This window comes from Salmo trutta, chromosome 38 (assembly GCF_901001165.1).
Source record: "Salmo trutta chromosome 38, fSalTru1.1, whole genome shotgun sequence".
Classification (NCBI taxonomy): domain Eukaryota; kingdom Metazoa; phylum Chordata; class Actinopteri; order Salmoniformes; family Salmonidae; genus Salmo; species Salmo trutta.
This window is the reverse complement of record NC_042994.1, coordinates 5,632,429-5,651,752: the sequence shown is the minus strand read 5'-3', so window position 1 is coordinate 5,651,752 and position 19,324 is coordinate 5,632,429. Positions and strand designations below refer to the sequence as shown.

The 19,324-nt window shown below is 45.1% G+C and overlaps 1 protein-coding gene across 13 annotated transcripts in view; it reads left to right on the top strand.

The window, feature by feature from the left end:
- LOC115177605 (nuclear factor 1 X-type) overlaps positions 1-19,324 on the top strand; it is a 145,231-nt gene that overhangs the window by 109,638 nt on the left and 16,269 nt on the right. For 6 of the 13 annotated variants that reach the window (XM_029738508.1, XM_029738510.1, XM_029738499.1 and 3 more), the window contains 7 exons: positions 7,211-7,273; positions 7,370-7,444; positions 10,769-10,895; positions 11,311-11,346; positions 13,656-13,783; positions 14,277-14,333; positions 15,510-15,584. In XM_029738508.1, coding sequence (XP_029594368.1) covers positions 7,211-7,273; positions 7,370-7,444; positions 10,769-10,895; positions 11,311-11,346; positions 13,656-13,783; positions 14,277-14,333; positions 15,510-15,584 — 561 coding nt within the window. The remainder of the gene's footprint in view (positions 1-7,210; positions 7,274-7,369; positions 7,445-10,768; positions 10,896-11,310; positions 11,347-13,655; positions 13,784-14,276; positions 14,334-15,509; positions 15,585-19,324) is intronic. The other 7 variants (XM_029738511.1, XM_029738507.1, XM_029738500.1 and 4 more) reach the window with 6 other exon arrangements.

Genomic DNA, 19,324 nt, shown 5'->3' with positions numbered 1-19,324 from the left:
AGGGTTAGGAAGGAGAGAGAGGAAAGAAAGAGAGGGTTAGCCAGGAGAGAGAGAAGGTTAGCCAGGATAGAGACAAAAAGAGAGAGAGCTAGGCAGGAGAGAGAGAAAAAGAGAGAGAGGGTTAGGAAGGAGGGGGAGAGAAAAGAGCAGACATAGTGGGGGGTATGTTAAGGCCATGAAGGCTTACTGTATAATGGTTGTGGTGGGGCTGTGGTGGGAATAATATGGGGATATGGGGCGGGCTGTGGGGATGGCTGCTGATGTGTGTGTCATGGGGTTTCGATGGGGGAATTTGGAGGGAGGAGATATACAAGACTGTTGGTGTCTAAAGCCATGGGATTGTCAGGGTTTGTGGAGACTGGTGGGAATATGGGACTGTCAGGGTTTGTGGGGACTGGTGGGAATATGGGACTGTCAGGGTTTGTGGAGACTGGTGGGAATATGGGACTGTCAGGGTTTGTGGAGACTGGTGGGAATATGGGACTGTCAGGGTTTGTGGGGACTGGTGGGAATATGGGACTGTCAGGGTTTGTGGGGACTGGTGGGAATATGGGACTGTCAGGGTTTGTGGGGACTGGTGGGAATATGGGACTGTCAGGGTTTGTGGAGACTGGTGGGAATATGGGACTGTCAGGGTTTGTGGGGACTGGTGGGAATATGGGACTGTCAGGGTTTGTAGGGACTGGTGGGAATATGGGACTGTCAGGGTTTGTGGGGACTGGTGGGAATATGGGACTGTGACTGTTTGGGTCTAGGGATGCTTTACATCAGGCTTCATGAAACTCCATTGGGGGAATTTGGGGAGGAGCAGTACAGGATTGTGATTGTGTAAATGGACTATTGGGGATTTGGAGGAACTGGAGGAATGTGTATGTGTATATGCATGTGTATCTTGTCCCCAAGCGCAGTGAGGAAGATAGTTCTGGAGGAAAAGAAAAGTCCAAGGACCACAGTTGGAGAATTCCAGAAATTGGCCGCAACTTCTGGTCACCAAATCTACAATTAGATGCCACCTCCATGCCAAAATAAAACATTATATAGTATTTGTCACATGCGCAGTCTTATAACTTGGGGGAAGAAGCGGTTTCGGAGCCTGTTGGTCCTGCATGAACGGTCTATGGCTTGAGTGGCTGAACAGTCTATGGCTTGAGTCTTTGGAAATTTTTCGGGCCTTCCTCTGACATCGCCAGATATAGAGGTCCTGGATGACAAGGTGCTCTGCCCCAGTGATGTACTGGGCTGGCCTCACCACCCTCTGTAGTGCTTTGCGGTCGAGGGCGGTGCATTTGCCATACCAAGTGGTGATGCAGCCAGTCAAGATTCTCTCAATGGCGCAGCTGTAGAACTTTTTGAGGAACCGAGGTCCCATGCAAAATCTTTTGATCCTCCTGAGTGGGAAGAGGCGCTGCCGTGCCCTCTTCACAACTGTGCTGGTGTCTGTGGACCATTTTAAGTCCTTAGTGATGTGGATGCCATGGAACTTGCAGCTCTCGGCCCGCTCCACAATAGCCCTGTCAATGTGGATGGTGCTCTCCCCTCTTTCTCCTATAGTCCACGATCAGCTCCTTGGTCTTACTGAAGTTAAGGGAGAGGTTATTGTCCTGGCACCACACTGCTAAGTCTCTGACCTCCTCCCTGTAGGCTGTTTCATTGCTGTCGGTGATCAGGTCTACCTCCATCGTCACCACGCAGTCTTGGGTGAACAGAGAGTACAGGACAGGACTAAGCACACACCCCTGATAGGCCCCTGTTTTGAGGGTCAGCATGGCTTACTCTCACCACCTGGGGCTGGCCCATCAGGAAGTCCAGGATCCAGTTGCAGTGGGAGGGGTTCAGTACCAGGGTCCCTAGCTTGGTGATGAGCTTGGAGGGGACAATGGTGTGGAACTCTGAGCCGGAGTCTATGGACAGCATTCTCCCATAGTTATTTCCCCTCTTGTCCAGGTGGGAGACGGCAGTGTGAAGTTCAATGGCATCCGTGGATCTGTTGGGGTGGTATGCGAATTGGAGTGGGTCTAGGGTGTCTGGGATGATGGTGTTGATGTGTGTCATGACCAGCCTTTCAAAGCACTTCATAATTACAGATGTAGGCAGGTTATCTTGGAGAACAGACTTGACAAGGAGAGATAAAAAATGTCATTGAAGACACCTTCCAGCTGCCCTGTGCATGCTTTGAGAACGTGCCCTGGTATTCCATCTGGCCCTGTGATTGTTAACCTGTTTAACCTCTCTGGGATCGTTCGGGACATGAGCGTCCCACCTCGCCAACAGCCAGTGAAATTGCAGGGCGCCAAATTCAAACAACAGAAATCTCATAATTACAATTCCTCAAACATACAAGTATTAAACACCATTTTAAAGATAAACTTCTTGTTAATCCAGCCACAGTGTCCGATTTCAAAAAGGCTTTACGGCGAAAGCACACCATGCGATTATGTTAGGTCAGCGCCTAGCCACAGAAAACCATACAGCCATTTTCCAACCAAGGAGAAGTGTCACAAAAGTCAGAAATAGCGTTAAAATGAATCACTTACCTTTGATGATCTTCATCTGATGGCACTCCCAGGACTCCATGTTAGACAATAAATGTTTGTTTTGTTCGATAAAGTTAATCTTTATGTCCAAATACCTCCTTTTTGTTTGCGCGTTTAGTCCAGTAATCCAAATGCACAAAGCGCGGGCACAAAGTCCAGACGAAAAGTCTAAAAAGTTCTATTAAAGTTAGTAGAAACATGTCAAACGATGTAAATAATCAATCTTTAGGATGTTTTTATCATAAATCTTCAATAATATTCCAACCGGACAATTCCGTTGTCATTAGAAAGGAAAGAGAATGAGCATCGTGCTCATGGCCACGCGCAAGACTAAACTAAGGTCTTTCAGCTTGACCACTTGTTGAAACAGCTCTTATTCGATCCCCTTTCACAATACAAGCCTGAAACAACTTCTAAAGACTGTTGACATCTACTGGAAGCCGTAGGAAGTGCAGTCTGACCCCACAGACACAGGATATTGGATAAGCAATCACTTAAAAAAATGACAAACATCAGATTTCCCACTTCCTGGTTGGATTTGTCTCAGGTTTTTGCCAGCCATATGAGTTCTGTTATACTCACAGACATTATTAAACTTTAGAGTGTTTTCTATCCAGATCTACCAGTTATATGCATATCCTAGCTTCTGGGCCTGAGTAGCAGGCAGTTTAGTATGGGCACGCTTTTTATTCAAAATTCCAAATAGTGAAGTTAAATGTTTTGCTCACATTGGCCACAGAGAGCAAAATCAAACAGTCATCTGGAACAACAGGGGCTTTCACGCAAGGCACAGTGTTATATTCCTCAAAGCGAGCATAAAAGGCATTCAGCTAGTTTGGGAGTTCTGCATCGCTGGGCAACTCACGGCTGGGTTTCCCCTTGTAATCCATTATCGTCTGCAAGCCCTGCCACAGACGACGAGCATCGGAGCCGGTGTAATAGGATTTCACCTTCCTCCTATATTATCCTTTTGTTTATGTCAATAGGCTCTTTGGAAGGGTTGCCCCAACAAATTCATTTTTTGAGAGCAAACAACAAATACGAACGCATGGAGTTTACTAAACGATAGAGGCGCTTGGATTGGAACTGATGCTATGGTCAGATGACATGAAAATAGTACTCTTTGGCCATGCACACCAGTGGTGGGTTTGGCGTCAAAATAATGATGCATATGCAGAAAAGACCCTCATAGCTACTGTAAAATATGGTGGTGGATCTTTGATGTTATGGGGCTATTTTGCTTCCACTGGTCCTGGTGTCCTTGTGAAGGTCAACGGCATCATGAACTTTGCCAAGTACCAAGACATTTTAGCCCAAAACATGGTTGCTTCTGTCATGAGGCTGAAACTTGGCCGCAAGTGGATCTTCCAGCAAGACAATAACCCCAAGTGCACATCAAAAACCACCAAGAAATGGTTAATTGACCACCCCATTGAATTAAAGAGGGCAGTCCATAAGCGCAGACAAAGGATATCAAGGATCTGGAAAGATTCAGTCTGAATAGAGGAATGGTCTAAGATCCCAATCTGTTATCCAATCTCATAAAACATTGTAGAAAAAGACTGTGACATTATTCTCTCAAGGGGAGGGTGGCGGAGTATTGACAGCTGGAGTGCCAATCGCTTTGACACCTATCTTTTTGTGATTTTTTTGTATTACTTGTTTAACAAAATGTCTTTCTCTGAATAAATGTATTAGTAAAGAATTGCATACAATATAGCGCAGAATTATTTATTTTATACATACTTTTTTGCACATCTTTATCAAGGGTGCCAATAATTTTGGACCTTGGAGGTGTTGTGCGGTAGGCTGTGGGGTTTTGAGGGGTAGGAGTAAAGGATGGTAGGGGAGCTGCAGGGGCATGATTTGGGTTTCTGGGGAGGGCTTGGGGGGCTGTGGAGTACAGATAAGAGGTCTGGATGTGTGTCTAGGATGCTGGGGGGAGGATGGGGGAGAGACAGAGACACCCACACACACACTGTGGGGGAGGCCGGGGGGGGGCTGCCTCAGTGCCTGCAGCTGGTGTCAGGGTGATAACCAGCAGGCAGTTCCTCCTCTGTAGTGACATAGAGATACACATAAGTGGTACTGAATAAGAGTTCACCAGCAGTTATAGTAGGGCTAGGCTAGCCAGGCCAAAGCTACCAGAGATGTAGAATCAGCTGTGCTGTGACGGTCAGTGTGACCACTTCACCAGAGTGGGGTTCTAGAGTGATGTTCTAGAGCACTGGGGGTGCTGTTAAATGGGTGTTGTCAGTGGGCCTGTAGTGTTGGCTGTCCTGATATCTCTTATCATCTCTGATAGGAACAGAAGCTGTCTGTCTGTCACGCATGCTTCTTCAATCACACCTATATCTGGGCCAAGGAGCAGGTCCAAGTGGTGCTAACCACTAGCCTACAAATCACTCACATCAAAGTACATTTACTGGGGATTGACTGAGGGGAATCTGTTTGAATCAATTTGTATCATTCCAGAAACCCTGATTGGGTTGAGGGTTCTGTTTACTGTGTTTATTCAGTTAAACCACTTTAACACCAACTGCTTTCCATTGGATTGTAGCTCTGACACACACAAACACACAATGTGCTGTACGTACCACGTTGGAAAGTCAGTGCTTCTTATTATAGATTCAAGAGGCGAAACACAACAGGAAGAAAGTTCAGAGGACGCTATTTTCTTTCTTAACAGTTTTCGTTGGCCAACGTATATGTTTACTTTTAGTGTGTGTGTGCGCGCACGGTTGTGTGTGAGTGGCGTCAGCTAGCTGGAATGCTTCGCTACCGCCAATGCTAAAATGGCTGCCAAGCCATAAGATGGCTGCCAGGAGCAGCGAGAAAAGATAAGAGAGGGAGAGAGTCTGCAGAAGGGAGGAAAAAGGAGCTCTCTTTCTATTCCTCTCTTTCTGTTTCTCTCCCTCTCTCGGCTTCTCTCTCTCTGTCCCAAACCTCTTCTCCTTTTCTTTCCTTCCTGTTCTCTTTCTCTCCCTCTATCTCTCTCCCCCTATCGCTCTGTCTCTCTACTTCGCTCTTTCTTTCTCCCTCTCCCTCTGTTCCTCACTTTCTCTGTACCTCTCTCTCTCTCCTCTCTAAGCATTAGCAAGCAGTGAGACAGGTCTGTTTTTGTTTCTACTAGCTAATCTTGTGGCTTAGTGTGGCGAGGCTGTGCTGTGTGTGGGATTGTGTGCGTGCGCGTGGTGTGTATGTGTGCTTGGTGTGTGTTTGTGCATCTTTGTGTGTGTGTCTATGCGTGTTGGCATCAGTTCTCCCCTGCTCTGTTATCACCTACATGCTACAGATAAACACCTCCGTTAGTTAGGCCTGGCTGTGGCCCTGCTGATGTCATGCCCACGCCACTGGTACTGTACACGCATACACACACACTCCGTCATTCAGAAACATACACTCACGCGTGGTTCGTGCCCTGAATGCTGATTGGCTGACAGCCGTGGTATATCAGACCATATACTGTACCATGGGTATGACAAAACATTTATTTTTACTGTTCTAATTATGTTGGTAGCCAGTTTCTAATAGCAATAAGGAACCTTGTTTTCCTGTTGGTATATGGCCAATATACCATGGCTAAGGGCTGTATCCAGGCACTCTGCAGTGCGTTGTGCAGAAGAACAGACCCTCGGGCCTTATTGCTTAATTATACATAGACTACATTCTGTGCATGGACATAAACCACAAAACACACACACATGCCAGATAGCACACAGTGCATAAACAAAGAAGCACACAGAAATCACCAATAGTACTTTCTCTGTGTCAGCCTTGGTTCTCCACTGTGTTCTAATGGATCAGCCTGTAATGACACATGCTGGAGGTTAAGGAGTCTTTACTGAAAAACTTCCCCTGTAACAACCTCTCCCTTGTGGCTGTAATCTCTACTCTAGTCTCTGGCTTCTGCGGCCTACCAATGCCAAGAGCAGTAATAAGGCTGTGACAGCTGTGTGCTTGTGTGTAGTGTGTGTGTGTTGTGTGTGTGTGTGTGTGTGTGTGTATGTAGTGTGTTGTGTGTGTGTGTGTGTGTGTGTGTGTGTGTGTGTGTGTGTGTGTGTGTGTGTGTGTGTGTGTGTGTGTGTGTGCCACTGCTGTCTCTGTCAATATCTAAAGGCCACTGAGTTTCCTTCACCTTTACCACACTTAGCCTTAAATCCCCCTCCCTGGGCAGTAAAGATGGCGCGGTCAACCCAGTGGGTGTGTGTGTGTGTGTGTGTGTGTGCGCGCGCCATCCAACATCTAACAGCACAATCATATCCCTCTTCTTAGTCTCACTTAATACCTCCTTGCTGGGAGGGTTTTAGGCTGCATAAACAGAACACCTTAAACACACACACACACACACACACACACACACACACACACACACACACACACACACGCACAAACAGTAAATCTGAACACCTTGAGACAGGTGTTGTGGGGGGGTAGGAACATTGGGAACATTCTGTGACATTGATATATACAAATAAACACTGTATACAGACACCCTCCTTGACCCTTAGTGAAGCAATCTCCCTACTCTTCTCAGATATCCCATCTGTCAGTATAGAATCTATGACTGAAGTTCAGAGGGGTTCCAACACCTCCCTTCCTGTTTCCTCACATACAGCATTATACTTTGTATCCACCACAGCCAAGCTAAATCCCTCTCTTCTCTTCTCCTCCAGAATCTGGACAATCAGACAGCTCCAGCCAACAAGGAGACACAGACATCAAGCCACCGCCCAATGGTAAGAGAACACACACACACACACACACACACACACGCACGCACGCACGCACACGCACACACACACATCCTAACACTTCCCCTCTCTCCTCTGCAGGGCACCTGAGTTTCCAGGACTGCTTCGTCACCTCAGGAGTGTGGAACGTGGCTGAGCTCGTCAGGGTGTCACAGAGTGAGTATCTACCCCTCTCTTATCCTTTCTATATATAGCTCTATCTATCTCTATATCTATAGCTCTATCTCTATCTATATCTCTCTATCTATAGCTCTATCTATCTCTCCCTATAGCTCTATCTATCTCTTTCTATAGCTCTATCTATCTCTATCTTTAGCTATATCTATAGCTCTATCTATCTCTATCTATAGCTCAATCTCTATCTATAGCTCTATCTATCAATAGCTCTATCTCTATATATAGCTCTATCTATCTATAGCTCTATTTATCTCTCTCTATAGCTCTATTTATAGCTCTATCTATCTCTATCTATCTCTATATATCTCGATCTATAGCTCTATCTATCTCTCTCTATCTACAGCTCTATCTCTATCTATAGCTCTATCTCTATCTATAGCTCTATATCTATCTATAGCTCTATCTATCTATAGCTCTATCTATAGCTCTATATATCTATAGCTCTATCTATTGCTCTCTATAGCTCTATCTAGCTCTATCTATCTCTATATATCTCGATCTATAGCTCTATCTATCTCTAACTATAGCTTTATCTATCTGTCTCTAACTATAGCTCTATCTATCTGTCTCTAACTAAAGCTCTATCTATAGCTTTATCTATCTCTATCTATAGCTCTATATATCTCTATATATACAGTTGAAGTCAGAAGTTTAAATACACATTAGCCAAATACATTTAAACTCCTTTTTCACAATTCCTGACATTTAATCCTAGTAACAATTCCCTATCTTAGGTCAGTTAGGATCACCACTTTATTTTAAGAATGTGAAATGTCAGAATAATAGTAGAGAGAATGATGTATTTCAGCGGGAAGCCTTCCACAAGCTTCCCACAATAAGTTGGGTGAATTTTGTCCCATTCCTCCTGACAGAGCTTGTGTAACTGAGTCAGGTTTGTAGGCCTCCTTGTTCGCACACACTTTTTCAGTTCTGCCCACACATTTTCTATGGGATTGAGGTCAGGGCTTTGTGATGGCCACTCCAATACCTTGACTTTGTTGTCCTTAAGCCATTTTGCCACAACTTTGGAAGTATGCTTGGGGTCATTGTCCATTTGGAAGACCAATTTGCGACCAAGCATTAACTTCCTGACTGATGCCTTGAGATGTTGCTTCAATATGTCCACATAATTTTTCTTCCTCATGATGCCATCTATTTTGTGAAGTGCACCAGTCCCTCCTGCAGCAAAGCATCGCCACAACATGATGCTGCCACCCCCGTGCTTCACGGTTGGGATGGTGTTCTTCGGCTTTCAAGCGTCCCCCTTTTTCCTCCAAACATAACGATGGTCATTATGGCCAAACTATAGCTCTATCTATCTCTATCTATAGCTCAATCTCTCTCTATCTATAGCTCTATCTATATCTCTCTATCTATTTCTCTATCTCTATAGCTCTGTCTATCTATCTATAGCTCTATATCTCTCTATCGATCTCTATCTATAGCTCTATCTATACCTATAGCTCTATCTATATCACTCTATCTATTTCTCTATTTATCTATCTCTATAGCTCTGTCTATCTATCTATAGCTCTCTATCGTTATCTAAATCTCTGTATCTATGGCTCTATCTATCTCTATCTAAATCTCTATATCTATAGCTCTATCTCTCTATCTATAGCTCTATTTATCTCTATCTATAGCTCTATCTATCTACAGCTCTATCTATATCTCTCTATCTATATCTCTATTTATCTACCTCTATCTATAGCTCTATCTATACCTATAGCTCTATCTATATCGCTCTATCTATTTCTCTATTTATCTATCTCTATAGCTCTGTCTATCTATCTATAGCTCTCTATCGTTATCTAAATCTCTGTATCTATGGCTCTATCTATCTCTATCTAAATCTCTATATCTATAGCTCTATCTCTCTATCTATAGCTCTATTTATCTCTATCTATAGCTCTATCTATCTACAGCTCTATCTATATCTCTCTATCTATATCTCTATTTATCTACCTCTATCTATAGCTCTATCTATCCATCTATAGCTATATCTATAGCTCTTTCTATCGCTATCTATATCTCTATTTATCTACCTCTATCTATAGCTCTATCTATCCATCTATAGCTATATCTATAGCTCTTTCTATCGCTATCTATAGCTCTATCTATCTAACTCTATCTCATGCTCTATCTATCTTTCTCTATCTATAGCTATATCTATCTATCTCTATCTATAGCTCTATCTTTCTCTATCTATAGCTATATTTCTCTATCTGTAGCTCTATCGATCTATCTCTATTTATAGCTCTATCTCTCTCTATCTATAGTTCTATCTATCTCTATCTACAGCTCTATCTATATCTCTCTATTTGTAACTCTATCTATCTCTATCTATAGCTCTATCTTTCTCTATCTATAGCTCTATCTTTATCTATCTATCTATCTATCTATCTATCTATCTATCTATCTATCTATCTATCTATCTATCTAACTCTATAACTCTATCTATAACTCTATCTAGCTCTATATATAGCTCTGTCTATCTCTATCTATAGCTCTGTCTATCTTTCTCTTATCTATAGCTCTATCTTTCTCTATAGCTATCTTTCTCTATCTATAGCTATATCTATATATCTATTGATCTATCGCTATCTATAGCTCTGTTTATCTATATATAGCTCTATCTATAGCTCTATATCTCTATATCTCTCTATGTATTGCTCTATATCTCCCTATGTATTGCTCTATATCTCTCTATCTATAGCTCTATCTATCTATTTATAGCTCTATCTCTCTAGCTACAGCTCTATATATCTTTATCTATAGTTCTATCTCTCTCTCTCTATCTACAGCTCTTTCTATATATCTCTATCTATAGCTTTATCGTTCTCTCTCTATCTATACCTCTATCTATAGCTCTATATATCTATCTATCTCTATCTATAGCTCTATCAATCTGTCTCTCTATCTATACCTCTATCTATTTCTCTCTCTATATACATCTATCTATAGCTCTATATATCTCTCTCTCTCTCTATATATATATATATATATATATATATATAGCTCTATCTATCTATCTATCTATCTATCTATCTATCTATCTATCTATCTATCTATCTATCTATCTATCTATCTATCTATTTATATCAATAGCTCTGTCTATCTCTCTCTCACAAACACTCACTCACCTTCTCTTTCTTCTCGCTCTGTCTCTCTTATCCCTCGGTTTTTCTCTCCATACTCTTCCAATGTTCTCTTGGCTGGCCATTTGTTCTTCAAATTCCACAATCCAAATGCTGATTTACTGTCTTCTTAATCTCTCCTCCTCCCGTTCCTGTGTTCTCCCAGCTCCTGTAGCCACAGCGTCTGGTCCTAACTTCTCCCTGGCTGACCTGGAGAGTCCTGGCTACTACAACATCAACCAGGTGGCTCTGGGGCGACGCTCCCTCGCATCCCCCCCTTCCACCAGGTACATGTAGGTCTCACTTAAATTAAGTTCCCTCCACTCTATGGTTCCTAGGTGAAACAAACAGCTTAGCGGTCACACAGGTTCCACCCACTCAAAGGTTCCTAATTGAAAAGAGCTGCTCCTCCACCAGACCTGGGTTCAAATAGTATTTGATGAAGGAAAACAAATACGGTTTGAACCCAGGTCTGATATCTACAGGCTGTACCTCCTTTAGTATGTATGTGGGACATTGTAGACCGCCTCAGTTGATAACCGGTATGAGTGTTCTGGTCCATTCCATCTCTGAGAGTTCCATCTCTTTCTTCTCTCTTGTTGTGTCTCTCTGTCTTTCTGGTCTTATAAATGTGTGATGCTCTCTCCTTTTCCCCCCCTATCCTTCTCTCCACCTCTCTCTCTCTTTCTGTCTTCTCTGGCACTGTAGGTCTGAGGTCGAGCTGTACTCAAACCTTCCACGGAGGTAGTTATTCTGTCACACACACACATACAGACACACACACACTGTTCTGCTGACTATACTTAAAACAAACTCAGAAAAGGTCCTGTGCGCACATCTCATATCCTTAAACATCAGCCTTTTAGGTTTACCTCTGTCTCTGTTTTCAACCCTCTCCTTCCTGTCCATTTCTACTGTTCTCATTCTGCTGTCCTCATCCTCTGCCTGAACTCTCAATGTGACTTCCCTGGTTAAATAAAGACTGAAGGGAGACAGTAGTGGGAGACAGGAGCAGGGAGACAGTAGTGGGAGACAGGAGCAGGGAGACAGTAGTGGGAGACAGTAGCAGGGAGACAGTAGTGGGAGACAGTAGCAGGGAGACAGTAGCAGGGAGACAGTAGCGGGAGACAGTAGCAGGGAGACAGTAGTGGGAGACAGTAGCAGGGAGACAGTAGCGGGAGACAGTAGTGGGAGACAGTAGTGGGAGACAGGAGCAGGGAGACAGTAGTGGGAGACAGTAGCAGGGAGACAGTAGTGGGAGACAGTAGTGGGAGACAGGAGCAGGGAGAAAGTAGTGGAAGTCAGGAGCAGGGAGACAGTAGTAGAAGACAGGAGCAGGGAGAAAGTAGTGGAAGTCAGTAGCAGGGAGACAGTAGTGGGAGACAGTAGCAGGGAGAAAGTAGCAGGGAGACAGTAGTAGAAGGCAAGAGCAGGGAGACAGAAGTTGGAGACAGTAGTGGAAGACAGGAGCAGGGAGAATGTAGTGGAAGACAGGAGCAGGGAGACAGAGGTTGGAGACAGTAGTGGAAGACAAGAGCAGGGAGACAGAAGTTGGAGACAGTAGTGGAAGACAGGAGCAGGGAGAAAGTAGTGGAAGACAGGAGTAGGGAGACAGAAGTTGGAGACAGTAGTGGAAGACAGGAGCAGGGAGAAAGTAGTGGAAGACAGGAGCAGGGAGACAGAAGTGGGAAACAGGAACAGGGAAAGCAGTGGGAGACAGGAGCAGGGAGACAGTAGTGGGAGACAGTAGCAGGGAGACAGTAGCAGGGAGTCAGTAGTGGGAGACAGTAGCAGGGAGACAGTAGCAGGGAGACAATAGTGGGAGACAGTAGAAGGGAGACAGTAGCAGGGAGACAGTAGCAGGGAGACAGTAGTGGGAGACAGGAGCAGGGAGACAGTAGTGGGAGACAGTAGCAGGGAGACAGTAGTGGGAGACAGGAGCAGGGGGGCAGTAGTGGGAGACAGGAGCAGGGAGACAGTACCAGGGAGACAGTAGTGGGAGACAGGAGCAGGGAGATAGTAGTGGGAGACAGTAGTGGGAGACAGTAGAAGGGAGACAGTAGCAGGAAGACAGTAGCAGGGAGACAGTAGTGGGAGACAGGAGCAGGGAGACAGTAGTGGGAGACAGTAGCAGGGAGACAGTAGTGGGAGACAGGAGCAGGGAGGCAGTAGTGGGAGACAGGAGCAGGGAGACAGTACCAGGGAGACAGTAGTGGGAGACAGTAGTGGGAGACAGGAGCAGGGAGACAGTAGTGGGAGACAGTAGTGGGAGACAGGAGCAGGGAGACAGTAGTGGGAGACAGGAGCAGAGAGACAGTAGTGGGAGACAGGAGCAGGGAGACAGTAGTGGGGGACAGGAGCAGGGAGACAGTAGTGGGAGACAGTAGTGGGAGACAGGAGCAGGGAGGCAGTAGTGGGAGACAGTAGTGGGAGACAGGAGCAGGGAGGCAGTAGTGGGAGACAGTAGTGGGAGACAGGAGCAGGGAGACAGTAGTGGGAGACAGGAGCAGGGAGACAGTAGTGGGAGACAGGAGCAGGGAGACAGTAGTGGGAGACAGGAGCAGGGAGACAGTAGTGGAAGACAGGAGCAGGGAGACAGTAGTGGGAGACAGGAGCAGGGAGACAGTAGTGGGAGACAGTAGTGGGAGACAGGAGCAGGGAGGCAGTAGTGGGAGACAGTAGTGGGAGACAGGAGCAGGGAGGCAGTAGTGGGAGACAGTAGTGGGAGACAGGAGCAGGAGACAGTAGTGGGAGACAGTAGTGGAGGAGACCATTAAGTAGTGGGAGACAGGAGCAGGGAGACAGTAGTGGGAGACAGGAGCAGGGAGACAGGAGCAGGGAGGAGCAGGGAGTAGTAGGAGCCAGAAGTGGAAGCAGAAATGTGTAGGACTCATTCAGGGATCGAACTGGATTCCTGCCGCAGGGGGAAGCAAGTGTCAACCATTTGACTAGACTCCGGTCCAATAGTGCACTACTTTAGACCAGGACCCTAGTGTACTACATAGGGAATAGGGAGCCATTCTTGACTCCTCTCTCCCTCTTCCTCTCCGCAGCTCTAACAAGAGGAAGTCGTTAGACGACAGTGAGCTGGAGAGCCCCACGGACGATGTCTTCTACCCCGGACGCTCCCCAGCCGCAGGCTCCTCCCAGTCCAGCGGTTGGCCCAACGACATGGATGCAGGTAGGACACGTCCCCTAGCCCCCAAACTCTACCTTTACCCTTATACCTGTACCCCGACCCCTGGACCATTCTTACCGAACTCTTCTCCCCAAACTCACCACAACACACTGTTCTTCAAAACACCTAACTCAAAACAACCCTCCCCAAAACACCTCTTTCTTTCTCACTTGTCACTCACTGTTCCAAAATCCACACTGGCAAGATCATCCTCACCAGCATACCACTTAGAAAGCTTGCCCAACGCTTCATTCTAATTGGTGCGCTAGTGTGGATATTTGATAAGAGCCTGTCTCTTCTAAACTGATTTGAAACTGACTTCATAACTTCCCAGAACACCTCTTTGCTCCTGTCTCCATTTAAATTGATTTGAGACCAGAAGTGATATTCCACCTATTCATTAATACTAGTGGAGACCTTTCACACACTCTGTCTCCCTAAGACTGATTTGAGACCAGAACTGACTCCATAACCTCTTCTTCCCACCTGTAACCAGGTGGAGACCTTCATTCCCCATCCCCAAGCTCACACCATGTTGACCGTCACCTGATAAGTAAGCAACAATGTAGTACAGTAACCATAAACTAACTTTACCACAATGTTATCCATGATCGATCACTACTTCAACTACTGTCTTAAAAATCTTAAGCTACCGCCCTCTCTGTTTCTCTCTCTCTCGCTCTCTCTGCCTCTCTCTCTCTCTGCCTCTTTCTTCTCTTTCTCTCTTTCTCTCTCTCTCTCTCTCTCTCTGCCTCTCTCTCTGCCTCTCTCTCTCTGCCTCTCTCTCTCTCTGCCTCTCTCTTCTCTTTCTCTCTCTCTCTCTGCCTCTCTCTTCTCTTTCTCTCTCTCTCTCTGCCTCTCTCTATTGCTCTTTCTGTCTCTTCCCTCCACCCCCTCTCTCTCTTTGCCCTCCTCTCTCTCTCTTCCCCACCCCAAACTCTCTTTCTCCCTCTTTTCTCTCTCCCCTCTCTCCCCCTCTCTCTCGCCCTCTCTCTTCCTCACCCTCTCTCTCCCTCTCGCTCTCTACCCTTCGTCTCTCTCTATATCTCTCATTGTTAACCCTCTCTCTTCCTCACCCTCTCTCTCGCTCTCGCTCTCGACCCTTCATCTCTCTCTATATCTCTCATTGCTAACCCTCTCTCTTCCTCACCCTCTCTCTCCCTCTCGCTCTCTACCCTTCGTCTCTCTCTATATCTCTCATTGTTAACCCTCTCTCTTCCTCACCCTCTCTCTCGCCCTCTCTCTTCCTCACCCTCTCTCTCCCTCTCGCTCTCTACCCTTCGTCTCTCTCTATATCTCTCATTGTTAACCCTCTCTCTTCCTCACCCTCTCTCTCGCCCTCTCTCTTCCTCACCCTCTCTCTCCCTCTCGCTCTCTACCCTTCGTCTCTCTCTATATCTCTCATTGTTAACCCTCTCTCTTCCTCACCCTCTCTCTCGCTCTCGCTCTCGACCCTTCATCGCTCTCTATATCTCTCATTGTTAACCCTCTCTCTTCCTCGCCCTCTCTCTCCCTCTCGCTCTCTACCCTTCGTCTCTCTCTATATCTCTCATTGTTAACCCTCTCTCTTCCTCACCCTCTCTCTCCCTCTCGCTCTCTACCCTTCGTCTCTCTCTATATCTCTCATTGTTAACCCTCTCTCTTCCTCACCCTCTCTCTCCCTCTCGCTCTCGACCCTTCATCTCTCTCTATATCTCTCATTGTTAACCCTGTCCTTCTCCACCTACAGTGCAGCACCATTTGGCCAGTGTGCAGGAGAGGAAGATAAAACATGAACACGATGGAGTGCAGTTTCCTTACCATGGTTAGAACACATTACACTCATATCCCCCTACTGCAAATAACTAATATCTCCCTACTGTATATAACTCATATCTCCCTACTGTATATAACTCATATCCCCCTACTGTATGTAACTCATATCTCCCTACTGTATATAACTCATATCCCCCTACTGTATATAACTCATATCTCCCTACTGTATATAACTCATATCTCCCTACTGTATATAACTAATATCCCCCTACTGTATATAACTCATATCTCCCTACTGTATATAACTCATATCTCCCTACTGTATATAACTCATATCTCCCTACTGTATATAACTCATATCTCCCTACTGTATATAACTCATATCTGTTTTATATAATCTACCTGTTTAACTACATCATTCCTCTTTCAATATGTGTTATATGTATAATTGTATACTTGTTCATAGGCGACACCAATTCAAACCTGCTCCACTTTTCAGCAGCACAGAACACATTGCACTCATATCTACCCACACTGTGTATAACTCATATCTACCCACACTGTGTATAACTCAGTCATTCCTCTTTCAATATGTGTACACTCAGTGTGTATCTGTACATACACCAACTCACACCTTCTTTACTGTTATTTGTTACCACAGCTACTGTTCTTTCTCTCTCTCTCTCTCTCTCTCTCGCTCCCTCTTTCTCTCTCTCTGTCTCTCTCTGTCTCTCTCCCTGCCTCTCTCTCTCCCCATCTCTCTCTCACTTTCTCCCTCCATCCCCTTTCTCTAATTGAAAACATGTGCAGCAGTAGAAACCCTAGGGAGAGAGACAGAGAGAGAGAGAGAGAGAGAGAGAGAGAGAGAGAGGAGAGAGAGAGAGAGAGAGAGAGAGAGAGAGAGAGAGAGAGAGAGAGAGAGAGAGAGAGAGAGAGAGAGAGAGACAGAGACAGAGACAGAGACAGAGACAGAGAGAGAGAGAGAAGTTCTGTGCTAGGCCCTATGGTTTGCTCAGACCTGCTCCAGTTAGCTGAGCTGTGAATTTAATTAACACTCACTCACACACACACACACACACACACACACACACACACACACACACACACACACACACACACACACACACACACACACACACATGCTGTCTGCCTTAAGGCTTCCGCATGCTTCAGTTCGGCTGGCACCTAGCTGAACTTGGCTCGGGGAACCAAACGAGTATGCTTGCATACAACCTTAAAAGACCGTCGCTTGAAAAATAAAAAGCTGCAATAGTACCGTTTGTCCATCTTGAGGCGCCGTAGCCAGTATACACTTCCTCAAAATAGTCAGAATTAATCTAAGATAACTCAAGAAATCTGTCATACATTTTTTTGTTTTTGCAGAGGAGATCTTAGTCGCGCAATTTTACATCTAACTAGGATGTTTGGTACAGTATTTCTCAAGTGGAAAATGTGCATGAAAACGAGTTGTCTATCGTTGAATGACAACAAAGCTCTGAAGCGAGTAGTGCGTAAAAATTGTCTGTCCTCGGTTGCAACACTCACTACCAAGTTCTAAACTGCCTCTGGAAGCAACGTCAGCACAATAACTGTTTCTTTGGGAGCTTCATGAAATGGGCTTCCATGGCCGAGTAGCCGCACACATGCATAAGATCACCATGCGCATTGCCAAGCATTGACTGGAGTGGACTCAGGAGCAGTGGAAACGCGTTCTCTGGAGTGATGAATCACGCTTCACCATCTGGCAGTCTGACGGACGAATCTGGGTTTGGCGGATGCCAGGAGAAAGCTACCTGCCCGAATGCATAGTGCCAACTGTAAAGTTTGGTGGAGGAGAAATAATTGTCTGGGGCTGTTTTTTAACGCTACAACATACAATGACATTCTAGACAGACAGTTCTGTGCTTCCAACTTTGTGCCAACAGTTTAGGGAAGGCCCTTTCCTGTTTCAGCATGACAGTGCCCAAAGCAAAGTCCATACAGAAATGGTTTGTCTTGATCGTTGTGGAAGAACTTAACTGACCTGCACAGAGCCCTGACCTCAACCCCATCAAACACTTTTGGGATGAATTGGAACGCCGACCACGAGCCACACCTAATCGCCCAACATCAGTGCCCGACTCACTAATGCTCTTGTGGCTGAATGGAAGCAAGTCCCCGCAGCAATGTTCAAACATCTAGTGGAAAGCTTTCCCAGAGTAGTGGAGTCTGTTATAACAGCAAAGGAGGACCAACTCCATATTAATGCCCATGATTTTGGAATGAGATGTTAGAAGAGCAGGTGTCCACATACTTTTGGTCATATACTGTAGTGTGGAGTATGTGTAACATATCTGAGTGGCGCAGCAGTCTAAGGCATCTCAGTGCTAGAGGCGTCACTACAGACCCTGGTTCGATTCCAGGCTGTATCACAACCGGCCCTGATTGGGAGTCCCATAGGGTGGCGCACAATTGGCCCAGCGTCGTCCAGGTTTGGCCGGGGTAGGCCGTCATTGTAAATAAGAATTTGTTCTTAACTGACTTACCTAGTTAAATAAAGGTTAAAAACAATAAAAATGGTCTCTGGACAAAAGTAGTAAACTACATAGGGAATAGGCTGGATGCAGCCCTGGGTGACCCTCTCGCCAATTCATTTAACCAAAATGAATGGACAAACCCAAATGAATTACAAATGTGAGGCATTTGTGTATTTAGTATGTAATGTGTTGAGAGAGAGCTGTCGACTTTAGAGATGTGTGATGGTCGCGTGTCCTTTTCTGAGGGATTGAGGGAAGGAGAAAGAGTGATGGAGAGATAGAAGGTGATCAGTTCTACTGTCTGGCAAATGAAATGAGATTTAGAATGGGAGATGGTAAGGTGTCCAATCAAAAACGCAACTTTTGAACACTGGGTAAAATCATATGATAATTGTGTAGATACTCCACTAAGATAACCAATGGTCCAAACCTCGTGTCTCTCATAATCCGTTCAAAATTTATCTGAGTTTTTACCCTTGTAGGATGGTCAAAATTAGAGCGAGGACAAAAAAGTGCTCATAAATCAGAAAAACAACATCTCGTCAGCTAGGCTGGATGCTGTGTGAAAATGAAGAATACCGGACAGGCTTACCAATGAACTCCTCATCTTTCTTCTCAAATCCTGAGGACATAAAACAATATAGATGTAAGATGGGTATCAATGGATATCAATTTTGAGACATGACATGTTTTCTTGTTTTAGTTTACAATATTCATATTAATGCCAGGTTCCTGTTCTTTTTCAAAGATTTCTCACAAAAACAAGTGTATCTCTGAAATGTCACCGGAGTACTGAGCCTAATGAAAGATTTTAAATTTTCAAAACCTTTAACGTTTAATTCAGCTTGCTATTTGCGGTCCGTGGAAACAACTTGGGAGATGACCACCACAAAATGTGAAACGTTTTCGGCGATAACGCTGCGCTGCTCTGTCAACAGAGTTCTCTACTTATTATGGGATGTATTAGGGTACGACATCTGACTTTTAGGATATAATGTTAATGGTATGGTAGAGAAAGACCCCGCTGAATGATTCAGAACATGAAGAACCCTATTTGTCTTGGTAAAATGTACTTTATAACATAAGGAAGTGAAATATCAACACCAAAGTGACACTCTACAGTGTGTGTTGCTTTCTGGAGGGTTCCACCTGCTACAGGCAAACCACAGCTGGGAGTTCCTATCCAGGTGGGGGGTAGGAAAACAAGCAAGCACACACAAACAAACAGGACCATGGAAAAATAACCAAAAACACACACCACCATAGCCAACCC